The sequence below is a fragment of the Orycteropus afer genome, unplaced genomic scaffold (assembly GCF_000298275.1).
Source record: "Orycteropus afer afer isolate SDZICR_OR568_19922 unplaced genomic scaffold, OryAfe1.0 scaffold00131, whole genome shotgun sequence".
Classification (NCBI taxonomy): Eukaryota; Metazoa; Chordata; class Mammalia; order Tubulidentata; family Orycteropodidae; genus Orycteropus; species Orycteropus afer.
In genome coordinates this window covers 4,010,933-4,029,720 of record NW_006921718.1, presented here as the reverse complement: position 1 = coordinate 4,029,720, position 18,788 = coordinate 4,010,933, and the positions used below count along the sequence as shown (strand labels likewise).

General features: G+C 36.4%; 1 protein-coding gene across 1 annotated transcript in view; it reads right to left on the bottom strand.

Annotated features, from left to right (window-relative positions):
* The window catches only part of HNRNPLL (heterogeneous nuclear ribonucleoprotein L like), a 97,531-nt gene that overhangs the window by 58,414 nt on the left and 20,329 nt on the right, over nucleotides 1–18,788 (bottom strand). The window contains exons 5-8 of the mRNA XM_042781544.1: nucleotides 17,411–17,507; nucleotides 17,250–17,322; nucleotides 12,606–12,677; nucleotides 6,162–6,379 (exon numbers count right to left, since the gene is read on the bottom strand). Of these exons, the coding sequence (XP_042637478.1) occupies nucleotides 6,162–6,379; nucleotides 12,606–12,677; nucleotides 17,250–17,322; nucleotides 17,411–17,507 (460 nt within the window). The remainder of the gene's footprint in view (nucleotides 1–6,161; nucleotides 6,380–12,605; nucleotides 12,678–17,249; nucleotides 17,323–17,410; nucleotides 17,508–18,788) is intronic.

The window sequence follows — 18,788 nt, the reverse complement described above, 5'->3', positions numbered from 1 at the left end:
AACAGATACAGATGATAATCCTGGAACCTTGAGCATTAGATGAAAGGATAAAGAATTAGATCAAACACCGACTGGAAGAAAAAACTGAAAAAAATAGTGAAAGGAGAGAGATGGGTTGCATTCCTGGGTGAGGAATGCAAGAAGGCAACTGTAAGGAACCCCCAATAGAGGAAAGAGATACAATGTAGACAAATCCAGAGTTAATTAAAGTGAGCAGAACACAAACCAGATTTACAGAAGGAAAGCACAGGAAAGGACCCAGAAAATAGGGGTAGAACTATTTACCAGCAGTGGTTCCTGGTTGTTTGGGATGAAGACCCACAATGAGGAGAGGGTCTGTGGAGTTGCAGCTAGAGACACAGGACTCCAAACAGACGCCCACTCACCCTGGGTCGGGCAGGGCCCTGACCGTCAGCTGCACCACCCACCAAGGAGTATGCTGGCACCCACACCAGTAACAACCAACCAGAGTACACTCTCCCCAGTATCCCTACCCTCCTGGTAAACAAAGGTGTGCCCTCCTCCAACACACACTTCTGCCCATCTGGCAACCAATGGTACACTCTTCTCATGCCACCCACCCAGTGACCAGAGGTGCAAGATCCCATCCCCTACCCCATCCTGCCTAGGCAACCAACAATGTAAGCTCCCATGCTGCCTGTACAGAGACCAGAGTTCACATACCCTCACCCTGACCACCTACCTGGCAACCAGTGAAGAGCACCCACAGTGCTATAACCTGGCAAAACACTAAAGTGCACCGCTCATCGATGCCTGATAACTAGACTACCAGGCACATCACCTCAGCAGCAATGTCCAATATACCCTGATGGGTGCCACCTGCACTTCTGCCTAATAATGAGCAGGATGAGTTTGTAGTGCCTTCATCCAACATCCACCTGGCTACAACATCATACACCCCACACCCAGACAGTTCTGGCAGGCTGATGGCTCATGCACTAAAATTCCATGATCCTCTGCCATCTACTGAAATGCCAATTCATGCATGCACAGAGGGCTTATCCCATCTATTTGGGAAGCACTCTCTCACAGTGGCTACAGAGATATCCTGCCCTGGCATCCAGTGGGTGCACTAACTGCTAACATCAACCTGGAAGAAGTCTATGGTACACTGCCAGCCACTACCCTGCTGACCAGAGACAGTTGGTGAATCCTCCTGTGCCACTACTAGATTAGCGACCAAGGGAGCACAACTCACTCTGCCTGCTGGAGATACATGAAGCAAACAAACAAACATGCAGTAAGTTTTAAAAAATTATATCTTAATGCCTCAGAGACAGCAGACAATATCAAATCATACAAAGAGGCAGGACAAGATGGCTTAAGCAAGTGACCAAAATAAAGGGACAGAAAACTTTTCTGAGGGAGAAATGGTAATAAAACTACCTGAAAAGGAATTCAAAAGACTTATATATAGGATCATCGTAGAAATCAAGGAATACACAGACAAAATTCTAGAGGGATAAGAAAAACAATACAAGAACAAAATGACAAAATAAACAATCAGAAACCATACAAAACCAGCACCTAGGAATCTAGAAGCTCTGGTGGCATAGTACCTAGGCATCTCACTGCTAACCAGAAGGCTGGCAGTTCAAACCCACCAGCCACTCCTTGGAAGGAAGACTGGACAATCTATTTCCATAGAGATACTGCCTCAGAAATCCAAGGAGGGGTAACTATGAGTCGGAATTGACTCGACAGCAGTGAGGTTTTTTTTTTTTCCGGTAGAAATCTAGAAGATGAACAATAAAATATCAGAAATAGATAACTCCATGGAAAGAAACAGAAGTAGAACTGAATCAGTGGAAGTCAGAATCAATAAACAGAGGATAAATCTCTTGATAACTAATTTGTTTGAGAAACAATCAGAAAAAAAGAATGAAGAAAACCTAAGAGTTATGTGGGGCATTATCAAGAGGCATAATGTGCACATGACTGGAATTCCGGAACAGGTGGAGACAAAAAAAAGACCCATAGAGAATTACTGAAGAACTGCTGGCAGAAAACTTCCCTAATGTCATGAAAGACAAGAAGGGTTCCATCAAACAAGCTCAGAGAACCCCATATACGAGAGACCCCAAAGAAAGCCAGCAAGACATATCATAATCAAACTTTCTAAAATGAAAAACAATGAAGAATTCTAAGCAACTCAGAAAAAATGAAGTAGCACATACAAAGGGGCATCAATAAGACTAAACTCTTATTTCTTGGCAGAAACCATGCAGGCAAGAAGACAGTGGGATGATAAATACAAAATCCTGAAAGAAAAGAGTTGCCAACCAAGAATCATATACCCAGCAACACTGTTTCTCAAATACAGTGGAAAAACTAGGACATTCCCAGATAAAGATAAATAAATGGAATTTTTGAAAACCAGACCAATCTTACCAGAAACATTAAAAGGAGTCCTCAGGACAAAGAACCAACAACGTTTAATGACAAATTGAGATTATGACACCCAGATACCAACCCAGATAAAGAAATCTCAGAAGTAAAATAAAGCCACAAAACTGAAAATAGGAAACCAGAGATGTCAATATGTAAATGACAACAACTTCAAAACAAAAAGAGGAAATAAATGGTGTAGCCATAGAAATTCTATATGGAGAGAAAGCCAAGGCATTATCAAAAAATAACAGACTGTGTTAAACTTAGGAAGATAAAGGTAAATCTCAGAGTAACCTGCTCATCAAAATAAAAAACAAGAAAATCATAAAGACTCAATAAACACAAAATCAACAACAATGAAGGAAATGAAAGCCCATATAGAAATAGAATTCAGCAAAGAAAATTAAGCAGAACAAAGAAACCATCAACACTACACACACACACACACACACACACAAAGTATAACAACATTCTTTAATGAAATGGAAAAACTAATCTCCAACTTTATATGGAAAGTAGCCCCAGATAGCGAAAGCATTATTGAAGAAAGTAGGAGGCCTCACACTTCCCAAGCTCAGAACCTACTACTACACAGTACACAGCCATGGTAGTCAAAGCAGTCTGGTACTGGTACAACAGATACACAGACCAATGCAATAGAATTGAGAATCTAGAAATAAATCCATTGAGGTATAGAGAGCTGATCTTCAAAAAAGTGTTGAAGCCCATTTAATGGGGAGGACATAGTCTGTCAACAAATGGTGCTGGCAAAACTGGATATTCATTTGCAGAAAAATGAAACAGGACCCATACCTCACATCATACACAAAAAATAACTCAAAATGAATCAAACACCTAAATCTTAAACCTAAAACTGTAAAATTTCTGGAAGAAAAAATAAGGACAAAACTAGGGGCCCTAATCTATTGTATAAATAGAATATTGTTTTGTTTCTCCAGTGTTGCTCTAATAGAAAATACCACAAGTGCATGTCTTTAGCAAACAGAGATTTGTTCTCTTAAAATTTAGGAGTCTAGAAGTCCAAGTTCAAAGTGCCAGCTCTACGGGCTGGGTAAAGGCCCCTCAACCTTAGGCTCTGCCTCTTGCTTCTGGCCCACTAGAGTTAGATGCATCTCTTAACTCACATAGTTGCTGGCTGCTGAGGCTGACTAACCCAAGGTCGACAAATAAAATGGCACAGTGCCAAGATTATCAAGCAACATGCAGGCCACTAATTCAAGCCCAAGAACAGTCTCATGATCAGCAGGCAACACGGCAGGCTGCTGAATGAAGACTCGGCTACATGCAGAGTCCAAGTGTGCCAAAAAGCTCCACACCTTTCTCAGAGTGCCTCCTTATATAATGGAAGCAGACCACATCCCTAAGGCAGCTACTGAGCTACTCACAGCAGATTCCACCCACAATGGAGCTGATTACCAGTCTCACCATGGGGAATAACTATATCCAGCTGCCTTGTCCCTCAAAACCAGGCCCAGCCAAGTTGACATATAACCCTAACTACCACAAATATCAAACATAACTAAAAATGTACAAACAGCAGAAGATAAACTAGGTAACTGAGACCTCCCAAAAATTAAATACTTATGTACATCACAACAACTAACAAATGTGTCCTGAAAGAAGTGCAGCCAGAATGCTTCTTGGAAGCGAGAATGGCCAGACTTTGTCTCACCTACTCTTGTCATGTTGTCAGAAGGGACAATTCTCCAGAGAAAGATATCATGCTTAGTAAAGTGGAGAGTCAGCAAAAAAGGGGAAGGCCCTCAACAAGATGGATTGACATAGTGGCTGCAATGATGGGCTCAGGTATAGCAAAGATTATGAGGCTGGCACAGGACCGGGCAGTGCTTCATTGTGTTGTACATATAGTCACTAGGAGTTGGAGCCAACTCAATGGCACCTAACAACAACAACATGTTCATCAAAAGACTTCAGAAGAGTAAAAAGAGAACCTATACACTGGAAAAATTTTTGGCAACAAAGTATCTGACAAGGGTCTACTCCCTAAAATTTATAGAAAACTCCCAACACCACCCAGCTCAGGAACAAAACAAAAATCCAATTAAAAATTAGGCAAAGGACATGAACAAACCCTTCACCAAAGACATTCAGATAGCGAACAAACACATGAAGAAATGCTCACAATCATGAGCCATTAAACCCATTGCCATCTAGTCGACAGCAACTGATAGCAACCCCCACTGGATTTCCAAAGCAGTAAATCTTCATGGAAGTAGATTGGCCCATCTTCCTTCCACAGAGTGGCTGGTGGGTTTGAACCATCAACCTTCCGATTAGCAGTCAAAAGCCTTAGGCACTGTGCTACCAGAGCTCCTTATTAGCCATTAGAGAGATGCAAATCAAAGCTACAATGAAATACCATCTCACCCTGGCAATAATGGCACTAATCAAAAAAACCAGAAAACAGCAAATGCTGGTGAGGTTTTGGGGGGACTAAAACTCTTACACACTATTGACAGAACTGTAAAACCAAACAACCAGTACAGAAAATGGTATGGTGCTTCCTCAAAAAGTTAGAAATAGAAATACCGTATGACTCAGCAGTCCTACTCCTAGGTATATATCCTAGATAAATAAGAGCTGTGGCACAAATAAACATACGCACACCCATGTTTATTGAAGCATTATTCAAAATAGCAAAAATATGGAAACAATCTAAGGGTCCATCAACAGATGAATGGATAAACAAACTGTTGTACATACATACAATGGCATACTACAGAATGATAAAGTAATAATAAGTCTGTGAAACATTTCACAACATGGATAAATTTGGAGGACATTATGCTGAGTGAAATGTCAACCAAAAAAGGACAAATACTGTATGAGATCACTGTAATGAAAAATTGAAAGAAAGTTTACACACAGAAAGAAACATTCTTTGAAGGTTATCAGGGATAGGAATAAGGAGCAAGGAGAATCACTAAGTAAAGAGTAAACACATGCTAATTTTAGTAAAGGAAAAGGTAACACACAATATAGTTGAAGTTAGCACAATGTGACCAAGGCAAACAAAGACACTGAGAGGGACATAAGAATAAAAGACAACTATGGAAAATGCTAAAGGAGCTCTGGTGGCATAATGGGTAAGGCATTTGGCTGTTAACCAGAAGGTCAATGGTTCAAACCCACTACTCACTTGGTGGGAGAAAGATGAAATAACCTACTTCTGTAAAGATTTATAGCCTTGGAAATCCAATGGGCTCAATCAACTCAATCGCAGTGGATTTGGTTTGTTTTGGTATGGTAAATATGGTAATAATCAACTGTATGAGACCAATGGGGCAACAGTGGCCCAAAAACAAAGATGAGAAGGCAGGAAAGGGCAAGAAAACCAGACTAAAGGGGGCAGGGAAACCAGACGAATGGAAACTAGGAACCCAGGATAGAAACAAGGAGAGGGCTGACAGATTGCAGAGTTTGCAACCAATGTCATGGAACAAGTTTTGTATAAATTATTGAATGGAAAACTTACTTGCTATGTAAACTTTCACCTAAAGCATAATAAAATGTTCAAAAATAAAATATAATTTTAAAAAAACATAGTTTTAGTATCAACAACCTATACTTATCACTTACCAATAAAAAATAACTTCTGGAGTCCCCACAGAGTAGACTTACAAGGAGAACACAAGTATTTGAAGCCTTTTCATAATTTCCTACTATGTATCCTAGCAAAAGAAACTAACATATAAAATGAGACTTACCTTTTCAATATTTCCATATAAGCAGAATAGGTTGAAGACTCTTGAACAATTCATTTTTAGTTGATGTAATCCACTAACCATTACTACTGAACCAGAGGGATTTCCTCCATGCATGTAAGAAGAAGAAGCCTGTGGTAATGGGTATGCAACAAGCTCAGGTGTATCTCGAGAGCCCATTCTGTAACGACTTGGTAAAGGCAATAATGGACCATGGGATCCTATAAAAAACAATTTTAAAAAAAGTACAGTTCCATTTGTAAATAACAGATACACTTTACCACACACAAATAAACTCTTAGTTTTAGCTAGTTCGATATATTCCGAAGAAAAACATAAACATGTGAATATTTTAATATAATTAATAAAATCTATACTTCTTTGTATCAGGTCCAACAATCACTAACCTAAATAAGTTATAACTTTATATTATTATATTAATTTACCTAATGAAACAAGCGTATGAGGTAAGATAGATAAAAAAAATTTCTGCTAACCTTTCTGCCACCGATATAAATTATACCTCAAATGAAAATAACAAAGCAAAAAACCTCTGCCAGCACAGCAGGACTTTTGGAGGAATAACATAATAAACAGTGAAATCTAGGAAGCTATCTCTAGATCTAATTTATCTAGATTAATTTATCTGTCTTTCTATACAGATAAATTAATAAAACTTTTAGTTCTGCTGAAAAGTTGTCTCCCTGAATATGTTTTCATATAATGAAATGATACTTTATAGTAATGATACTTTACGATTCTTACTAAACTTTCTTCTTCATAGAAAATGGAAAAATGTGCGGTCAGTGGGTAGTGGAAACTTTGACACTGCTTAAGTTGGCCAAGGTCCAAAACCTTCTGAGACCCACTCTATTCTAGGTAGTAATGAAATTCAGTGCAAAAGAGTAACAGATGTTTATAATTATGTTACTTATACCACTTAAGAAGGAATCATAGCTATGAGTCAAAAACTGGTTAGATGGCACCTAACAACAACATACTATTTAAGAGTAGGTAGTTTAAAAACATGAACTCTATATATCTTAGGCATTCCTGAGTTAGTAATTACAGAAACAAAGTCTGCGGTGCATGCAAAGGTCTTCTGAATAAGCAAAAAAAAAAAAAAAAACAAAAACCCAAAACTCAAGTCCTTTCTTAATTTCTCAAGAAAGTTAGTATCAATGTCACTGTTTTTCATTTTTTTGTAGGACTAAGAAACACCATAAGCTGTGTAATATTATTATCTATAATCAAAATATACATAAAGAAATTATCAAACAATTATCATTAATAGCACACACAAGTAAAAGTTTGCTGAAAAGAATTCAAAAATGGTTGCACCAGTACATTGACAAGGAACCGCCAGAAGTTCAAACAAGATCCAGAAGAGGATGTGCAATGATGGATACCACTGCTGATGTTAGATACATCTTGGTTGAAAGCAAAAAATGCCAGAAAGATGTTTATCTGTGTTTTATTGACTATGCAAATGTATTTGACTATGTGGACCATAAAGAAATCTGGGTAACACTACAAGTATGAGAATTCCAGTACACTTAATTGTGCTCATGAAGAACTTACACATAAGCCAAGAGGCAGTAGTTCAAACAAACAAGGAGATAGATATTGCATGGTTTAAAACTAGGAAAAGTATGGGTTAGGGCTTTATTCTTTTACCATACATATTCAATCTGTATGCTAAGCAAAGAATCCGAGCAGCTGGACTATATGAATAATGCAGCATCAGAATTGGAGGAAAACTATCAATCTGCGACATGCAGATGACATAATCTTCCCCTTGCTGAAAGTGAAGACTTGAAGCACCTACTGAAGAAGATCAAAGACTACAGCCTTCGGTATGGCTTACACCTCAACATAACGAATACAAAAAACCTCACAACTGGAACAATAAGCAACATCATGATAAATGGAGAAAAGAGTGAAGTTTTCAAGGATTTCATTTTATTTGGCTCCAAAATCAATGCCCATGGAAGCAGCAGACAAGAAATCAAACAACCTATTGCACTGGGCAAATCAGCTACAAAAGGCCTCTTTAAAGTATTAAAGAGCAAAGACATCACTTTGAAGACTAAAGTGCATTTGACCCAAGCCATTACCTTTCAATAGTCTCATAAGCATGTGAAAGCTGGACAATGAATAAAAAGATTGCAGAAGAACTGACACATTTAAAAAACTGTAGAGTTCACGAAGAATACTTAATAAATCATGGACTGACAGAAGAACAAATAAATCTGTCTTGGAAGAAGTACAACCAGGATGCTCCTTACAAGTGAGAATGGCCAGACTTTGTCTCTCATACTTTAGTCATGCTATTAGAAGAGGTTAAGTCTTTGGAGAAGGATTATCATGCTTAGTAAAGCAAAGGGGTCAGCAAAAAAGTGGAGGGTCCTCAATGATAGGCTCAAGTATAGCAACAATTTTGAGGACGGCACAGGACCTGGCAGTGTTTCATTCTGTTGTAAAAAGGGTCACTATGAGTCTAAACTGACTTGAAGGCACCTAACTACAAACACCCGTCATCTACTAAGTGAGTTACTAAGGACTATTATTTAAGTTTGGTATTCATCAACTAAAATTAGCATGCTATTATACAGCTTACAGTGGACTCCTATCAGTATTCTAAATATAGCTATCATTCATAACAACACAGAAACACTACCACTGAGCACATGCAAACAGTTTGAATTCCTGCAATTTTAGGGAGGGATACTTTGTCAATATATCATCTGCAGTTTTGCCTTAAATCGGTCATGGTTTTCAAATGCTCTTCTTGCTGATACCTGGTAGCTTATAAAAACAATCAATACAGCTCATGGTAAATTACTTGCTAATAACTATACATATGTTGGCCTCTAATTCAGAATATTATACATGCAGTGAGGTTCAAATATCATTCTTATTGCAAAAGTATTATGCCTATTATATTGGCCCCGAACACCAGCACTACCATTTTCTTGTATAGTAATGATACTTTACGATTCTTACTAAACTTTCTTCTTCATAGAAAATGGAAAAATGTGCAGTCAGTGGGTAGTGGAAACTTTGACTCTGCTTAAGTTGGCCAAGGTCCAAAACCTTTTGAGACCCACTCTACTCTAGATAGTAACCAAATTCAGTGCAAAAGAATAACAGATGTTTGTAATTATGTTACTTACACCACTTAAGAAGGAATCATAGCTAGGAGTCAAAAATTGGCTAGATGGCACCTAACAACACCACCATACTATTTAAGAGTGGGCAGTGGTGGTTCAGTGGTAGAATTCTCACCTTCCACATAGACTGGGTTCATTTACCAGCCAATGTGCCTTAAGTGCAGCCACCACTCATCTGTCACTGGAGGCTTGTGTGTTGCTTCCAGGCTAAGACAGACTAGAAAGGAAGGGTTGGCAATCTACTTCTGAAAATCAGTCAATGAAAACCCTAGATCACAACAGTCCAATCTCACTGAGCATGGATCACCATGAGTCAGAGGCTGACTGACAACAGCTAACAACAACATAATATTTAAATTGTTACCTCTATTGTTTGAGAAGATAGGTAAGAACAGAAGTATTTTAAAAGTTCTCTGTATTAAATGTTGTTTGTTGTTATTTGCCGTCAAGTCAGCCCCAACTCATAGCGACCCCTCCTTGGGTTTCCGAGGCAGTATCACTACGGAAGTAGGATTGCCCAACCTTCCTCCCGAGTGGCTGGTGGGTTTGAACCACCAGCCTTCTGGTTAGCAGTCAAGTGCCTTAGGCACTATGCTACCAGAGCTCCTGGTATTAAATAGTTAATGAAAATAGTTTTGATACTTAAAAGACTAATACTTCAGGTATTTAAAAAATTCACTTACGTGTGTTACATAAATAAGATGGAATTATTACAATCTAAAAGTTTTTCTTGCCTTTGAATTTAAATTAAAATATTTGATCCAGGAATCATATCTAAAGATGCTATCAATTAATATATAAGCGTTTCTTAGGTTCACAGCAAATAAATCTGTATATTCATTTTGCCATTGTTCAAGCATAAGCACTTTTATCAGTTCATCTCATTAAGCCTGGGCTTCCCAAAATTAAAAGACTTAAAGAGTTTTAATGATAAGCATGGTTTTATACTACTAAAATAAACCACTAAATAAATTTAATCTAATGGAATCTATAAGTCCTCACTATAATAAACTTTTTCTAGTTCCTCCATCTCATATACCATCACAAAGGAAAAGCCATTTGTGATGTGACCCTAAAACATAAATGAATCTGTTCTGCTGAACTGCTGATGTGAAGGGATACAGCTGTGACTTTAAAAATTTGTAAAAACAGTATCACTAGCACCTCTTCTCCTTTGCTTTTTTCCTCTCATTTCCTCATCTTCTCTTCTGCACCTCTTTTTATTCTCTCTCTCCTCCTACACCCAATTCTGCTTATATTCCTAGGAAAGTAGAGCAGAAGTTTCAATGGAAATAGTCCAGAAAAAACACCCCTACACAATCCCAGCACAACCACTCCTTCCTCAGCAGTATATTCCAGCACTTGAATGATCCCATTTAACAACTGCCACTCCAAAGAATGATGTACCTCTCTTTAAGCTTACATTTTAAAATTAATACACCCATACATACATGATACATTCATTAAGGCATGAAATTTTCAGTGACTTTTACAATAGCTTCTTCTTTTTTTAATATAAAGTTATTTTATATCACTTATTTCTGCTTATACAATTTTTAGTAAAATGTATTTTATACAGTAAGTCAATCCTAAAAACCTATACTGAGAAAATAATCTGCCTCAACACTACCACAGAAAAGTTCCTTGTCCTTAATTAATTCTTTCCTAGATTTTTCTAGCCCCCTTTGGCAAAACATTTAACCAGTTTTTAGCCTTCAGTTGATTGTCATGACATATTTAACTATATATCTATAAACTTGTAATTAGTAATTCTTTTGTCACCCCCTTCATTATGCAAAGCACAATGGGCTTACAATAAGTGGTTCTTTAAGGCAGGATCATAAAACCATATCTAACATTTACTGTTACAGGAACAACTAAGTGAAATAACCAAGGAATACACTCTAAACCATAATAAAATTTTCATTCTATATAAGACTGACTGTTTTAATGTAACATAGTGATTGTTTCAATCTCTTCAACCATATAGACTACTATAGAACCTTGAACAAACTGCACCTAATGCCTCGCTTATTATCTCGTTATCTGACATTTCACATTTATGCAATAGTAAAAAAAATCTACTATCCAATTATTTTGCACATTAATAATATATATCTGGCAGTAACAAGTGCTAGGCAAGAGTAACACTGGCTGTGATGGTTAAGGTTATGTGTCAACTTGGCTGGGCCATGATTCTCAGTGGTTTGGCAATTATGTAACGATATGACCAAGAATTATGTAATGATGCAATTCACCCTCCATTTTCACATTAACACTGATTTTTGCAAAACAACCTGGTCTTTGGAACCTAACTATGTCATGAGTATGTATATATAAAACACAAGTAATAAATTCCTAGAGCTCAAAAAAATAAACTAGGGAATAAGCTAAAGCTCACAACTAAGAATGGTCAGTCCTTTAAGTAAATATTTTAAAACACAATAGGCAATGTTGCAAACAACAGGCAACACTAGAGGCTTTTCGATGATAAATCCCAGGAGTACAATACAGCAACTTGTATTTCCTGGCATTTCTAATAGTATTATATTTCAAGTTTAAACCCAGAATAGGTAGGGTCATTAACTACCACTAAAACATGTAAAACCAAGATTTTATTAGCAGCTAATAGGTTTATCAATAGCAATTCTCAACAACTACTTACAAGGATAACAAACTTTTCCTTGGGGAAGATTATTATTTTGGGTATCATAAACTTAATTTACCAACATAGCATATTAGCAAATACTAAAAGCTGAGAATTTTAAAAGAATAATTGAATTAAATACAAACAAATTTAACCAAAACCAAAATACTAACTGTAGAACTAAAAGAGATAAGGAACTATGCAGAAACATGTTTCTTTTTTGACAAATACCCCATTCTTTCTGCCTTTTTAACTCAAAATCCTCATTGTCCAAAATTGCTAGAATGGAAGGAAGTAAATACACTTTCTGAGCCATAATATTTCTTTTCTGTTTCTCTAATAGGCTACGGTCATTGCAAATCAAAATCAAAACATAAAGGCAAAAAAGTTTCCAATTCCCAACCAACAGCTCTCATTATCTCAAGGATCATTTGATATGTCAGTATCACAAGAAAACAAAGGATTCTGGACAACTCCTTGGGAGTATACTACACAAGGATTAACCCCAAATAAAACAAGTCAAGTGGGCAGAAAAAATACAGAGAAGAAACGTGCAATTCTTCATCAGAAATGCAAAAATTCTAATTGTTCATCTATACTACCTTCCTTCTGCCTTGGCAAACTTACCATAGCCATCATGTCTAAACGAAGAAGGGTGTTCTCCCAAAATGGCTTGTCTCTGGCGACCCTTTCCTCTATCTGACACAAAAGTAGAAACATGGTTTTAACAATTTTGACCCAAGTACTTAACAGTTCTCACATGGGGAACACCCCTTCAAAACATCCATTACAATTCATAAAAGAAATATTCCTGGTTAACTTTAAACATCCATTCATACCTGATTTAAATACAAACAACAAAAGTTTAGGAAAATAATTCTACCTAACAAATTCCACTTAACTTGAAAATATCTTTTTGGCAAATGCCAAATACAAACACACTTTCAAATTTTAAGGAAAGAATGGATACTTATCAGAAAGTGAATGCATACATTGCTAGAGTTTGACACTGTACAGAAGTTTTTACCAATACATGTCTTTAAAACAAGCTTTAAGTGCAGTACTTTTGAAAGACAGTACCTGAATCATACTATTAGCTTCAACAGCAACACATTTTCAAAGTGGGCTTCTTTCAAGAAGTTTCAGCATAAGCCAACAACAACCTGTATTACATGGTTTCACAATCAGTAAACACAGAGTATTTTATATGTATATACACATATTTACAAACACCTACTGACTTGAGAGCTGAAATTTTGCATATCACTGGCCCATACTGTATCATGGATTGGTCATTGTCTATAGACCTTAAACCAGGCAGGATTGCGAGTGCCCCCAAAGTTTAAATATACGCCAAGATAAAGCTAAGCAAGGGGGCTACATTATTGGATGAGAGTACTACAATACTTCTAATGGATATTTTTAGTCTAGCTATATTTTCAGGGAAGGCAGGCCAATTTTCCCAAATGTAATTTGAGACATCAATAAAAAAAATTACTTGTAGCTTTCTAAAATGGCACTTCCTATGCTGGCTAGTATATTTTTTAAATCTTTGTAATAATACTTTTAGAAAGCTTGCTGTTCAAATGACAGTGCCCACTAAGGTTTTTGGGTTTGTTTTTTTTAACGTATCTTTAGACTCTGGTCATCCTAATTACTGAAAATTCAAAGAGAGAGACTTTCCGTATACCCTAAAAGTCACCTAAACAAATGAGGTTTATAAGAGATGAGAAATACTTTGATTTTCACTTCAGTCTAATTACCTATTCTAAGTTGTCACAGCATTGAAAGGGACCTAACAAGGTCATCTAGTTCAACTTTACTCAGTATATAAGACCTCTTTACTTGATCCCTATCAATTAACAAACACCAGTGACAAGGAATTATCTTCCCCTACATTTTTTGATAGCCCCAAATCATGAGAAAACTAATTTTTATATTTTATAGAAATTGATCCCTTGACCATATACTACCCTTTTTGGGGCCTCATACACTAAATCTTTCTCACAAAGTCCTTTCAAATGCTTGACAAGTTATTATGTCCCTTAACACTCCCCTCTACTCCTCCAAAGTCACTGCTCCAGACTAAATATTCATAGTTCCAGTATATCTCACCATTCAAATCTCACTCCTCTCTCCAATAAATATAGTCTACTAATCCAGTCTGTTACATTCCTCTGCTTAAATACGCCACCAAACACTAAATAGAAGTCCTTATCTGATCTAGAAATAAACCAAAACCACTGTAAAGTTTCCATGGCTCAGTTTTATTGTTATAGTTAACTGTATGTTAGAAAGAAAAAAAGTACTGGATTGGAAATCAGAAGATTCCAATTTAACCACTAATTTGCTATATAATCACCAGCCATCACAATCTTCATTCATAAAATGAAGGTGTTAAGACTAGATGATCTCCAAGGTCTGTTTCAGCCAAACATTCTCATTGTAAGGTCACATAAAACAGAAGTGAGTGAAAGAGTCAAACAATGAATATATCAGTTTCTAAACAGTGGTTCATAATCTTTCCGTTTCTAAAATCTGACGGAGTCCAGGTTAAGGGTTCTTTGCATTAAAATGTAATTAGGCCTGAAAAGAATTTTTTTAAATGAGTCTATGTTTTAAAAAATGACTCTTTTTCCAATTGGGGGTGGGAGTGGGGGTGGGGGTGGGAGTTGTGTGGGGTAAGAAAAAGTTATGAGGGTCTTTATATAGGGGAAGCAGCTAAACAGTTTCAACATCTTCTGTCAACTTGAAAGCAAGCCGAGATCACTACAGGAACAAAAATGTACACTTTTAAGTCTTGCCAAAAACAAGTATCTGTATGTAAGGAATGAGCTCTGGTAGCATAATGCCTAAGGCATTTGACTGCTAACCAGAAGGCTGGCGGTTCAGACGCACCAGCCATTCCTCAGAAGAAAGGTTGGGCAATCTACTTCCGTAGTGATACTGCCTCTGAAACCCAAGGAGGGGTTGCTATGAATTGGATCCAACTCAATGGCAGTGAGTTTGGTTTTGGTTTGGAAAGTATGAGAAAATAATTTTTCCTGCAAAACATAAACAACTAAAATTTTGTTTTACTTCCTTTCATTTTATTTCACTATTTAAGCATATACTTTACACTTTTCTAAACCTCTATTCCTTGTATGAAAAACTAATCTAAACTCGCTTTGTACAAACTTTGAACTTCTTTAGAACAGAAGTGAAAATAAAAATAAATAGCATATCTAGCAAATGTTTTTAGGAGCCCTGGTGGCACAATGGTTAAGCACTTGGCTGCTAAATGAAAGGTTAGCAACCTTCCCAACAGCTCCACAGGAGAAAACACCTGGGGGGTGGGGCGGTAAACCTGCTCCTAAAGATTACAGCACAGAAAACCTTACTGAGGAAGTTCCACTCTGTCACACGGGGTTACTATTAATTGAAATCGCCTCAACAGCACCTAACTTCAATAAATGTTTCAAGAGACATTCAGAGAAATGTAACCAAAACTCACTATTTAAAATTAGTATAAACAAACAACAAAAATGTGTTCACTAAATAAACCTAAGTTGACAGAAGTAAGAGGTTTCTCATCAACCACTTGTCCTGTTGTTTGAGTACCAAGGCTTTACTTTCCAATATTGTATTCTACTGCACCAAGTCTAGGCCAAGCAGATTTCCTTGAGTAGTGAAAATGTGGAGTCCCACCAAATCTGCATTACAAAACAAATCCATGCAACCCCATGCATAAGGCAAGATGATTCCATGGGAATCAGAATTAAAGGGCCCAATCATCCAAAAGTCCTAAATACTTGAACATGCAGATAAAGAATAACTGCATTATCTTTTATTTTGCTATAGTACATGTACTACAGAGTCCCTAATACCCAAGATATTTTGGTTGCTATAAAAAAATTCTCTACTTTATTGAGTTTCACAGACATACTCATCTTGGTGAGTTTTTCCAACACATGATTCAAATATTGATATTGTAGTTGCGATATAGCCAATACTGCAGCCCCCTTGTTTTTACAAGATCCACATTTTAATTTGTAAATTCCAGAACTGCTACATAGTTAGTTGAACAATTTTATCAGTCAAAGCTATTCTCATTAAATCTAGCATTTATAGGTTATAACTGAAAATGCATCTCAAGTGAAATGCTCTTTCAGATGTATCAAGCTGAAATATATTCTACCTTTCACAGACACAGTACTTTAACCTACATTTGAAATGTCAAAATTTCTAGTTATACAAATTAACATGAGTGATAACCTTAGCTTTTACAAAAAGTGACAATTTATGAACAGCCACTTTACAAAAATCAAACCACACAGAAAAATATCTTTTACATATAATGCACCTTTCCATTATCGTTAGAATTTCTGTGCAATGTTCACAATTGGGATGAAAAAAAAAAAAGAAAAGAAAAGAAACTTAAGGGCAGCAAGTGTGCACCTTTCTAGTTGTTTTATCTTTAAAACATCTATGTGGGTTGGTTGAGCATTATTAATTCCCAAGCCTATATATAAACTGGCCCTGGTTATTTGCCAATTAACAATTTGAATCTAAGCTGCAAACAATTACAGCAATGGGCATTAAAATTTACAACATTGTAGACAAAGTCTAGTTTTTCTTAGTGAAAAGTCATAAATTCTACAACTACAACCTCAAGGGAAATCAGACCAATATATACATACAACTTGAATAAATGGGCACAGTCTATCATGGTGTTCATCCCATGCAAGTCTGAAGTACTGTTAAGTGTCCTCCTTTAAAAACTTGGGGTGGTGGTGCATGCAGTATGCAGTCAAGGTGAATTGCAAGTCTGAGTTTTTCAGAGGGCTTTTTGTTGATGCCGATGTTGTGCATGATGAAGTGTAGAGTCAGCCTGCTGGAGTCCTCTATCCTTCTTAATGCCTTGTCCAGCTTGGGGGAAAAGTCCTTTCCATAGAGAAGCAGTGTGCAAGTTTGAAGTTTGTAAGGAATATTCTGAATCAGTTTCCTCTCCTCCAAAGAGAGAGAGCTGCTTGGAGAAATGCAAGTCCTTGAACTGCGGGCGTGCCTGCATGTGTGGGCTCCTTGTTGAACTAAATATAAATAGCTCAGTACATACCAGTAGGGGGCACTAATGTTCAAGTTTATTTTCCAGCATTACAAGTTCTTAGCAACAAAAGCATTCATCAAGGTTTTCATTTGAATTTACTAGTTCTCTCAGGAAAAAGGAATCTAACTGCACGTTAAAATTTTTCAACAGATGTAAATACATTCCAAAATGAATAAAATACCTACCTCGTCTTCCCAAATATGGTTTAGTGTAGTCCCAACTGTCATTGTCATTCCTAATAACATTTAGACGAGTTGGCTGTTAAAATAAAAAAGAAAGCAAGTTCAAATTATATTTCTAAAGCATAAATATTTCTTTGGTGAAATGATGGAAAAAAAATATTTACCCTTGCATATTCAATTTTTAGTGTGCAACATCCAGCATATATATCTGCTCCATTGAGTGCTGCTTTAGCTTTCTGTGCACAAAGGACTGATTCAAACATAAGTTCTATTAAGGAAATTTGGCTTAAGGTTTTCAGAATTTAATCATTATCTACTCTCTTTAAAAAAGGACTGAAAATAATCAGATATAACTCACTTCTGAGAATGTTTTACTAAATATAACTCCTAGATGAATTTTAGGAGAATTCATTTTAAGACCAAAGGTTCCAAATAAAACATCATACAACTAAACCAAATTGAAAAATAAGGAATGGAGTGTGATCTATTCTCTAAGAGCAACTTGCTACTCTGAAAGAGGAAATAATACTCTTAAAGTAGGACGAACATTACAAAGAACCAGAAAGAATACAAATTATAATAATATATATATATTTCTGAGAAAGTAGGATTTTATGATCATTTAACTATCTTCATTTTGTTTTCAAAAATGATATCAGTCCATGACTGTAATATATATACACACATCTACCACACACAAAAAAAAGAAATCCTTGCCAGAAGTAAGCACTATTAAAATCTGGTGGATATCTCTACTTTCTTCTATGTGTGTACATGTTAGTTTTTCTTTGTATTTAAAAAATGGTATTGAAATTATATATATTTGAGGACCTCTGGTAGTGTAGTGACTAAAGCATTTGACTGTTAACCAGAAGGCTGATGGTTCAAACCCACCAGCCACTCCTTGAAAGGAAGGTTGGGCAATCTACTTCCATAGTGGTACCACCTCGGAAACCCAAGGGGGGGTGGTCACTATGAGTTGGCTCCAACTCAACAGCACATAACAACAACAACAACATATATATATTTGAGAATGAACACTCAACATTTACTCTAAAGCCACATGAGAAGGTCACAGGAAGCAGGGAAGCTAGATTAACAAAAATGTAACAACCAGGACTGAAATAATGAGAATGCTGACACAATGTAGAAAATGTAACCAATGTCACTTAACAATATATGTAGAAATTGTTAATGGAAACCTAATTTACTGTGTGAACCTTCACCAAAAATGTAATAAAATATTTAAAGAGGAAAAAAAAAATGGTATTGTAATATATATACTATTTTGCAACTTTCTCTTTTCACTTAACATACAGCAAATTTAACATCCAGAAGTAGTTTTTACATAAATAATACCATTTAAATGGTTTAGGAAGAAAGGTTCTACTAACTTTAAAGTGTTAGCACTTTCAAAATACCTATTTTAAGGGAAAATTTAGAAAAGTCCATTTGTGGTATATTTCAAAAAGGTACAAGTATACATACTTTGAAAAGTGTTATTATTCCCCATTATAAAGGCAAAGCACACTGTAAGATGGA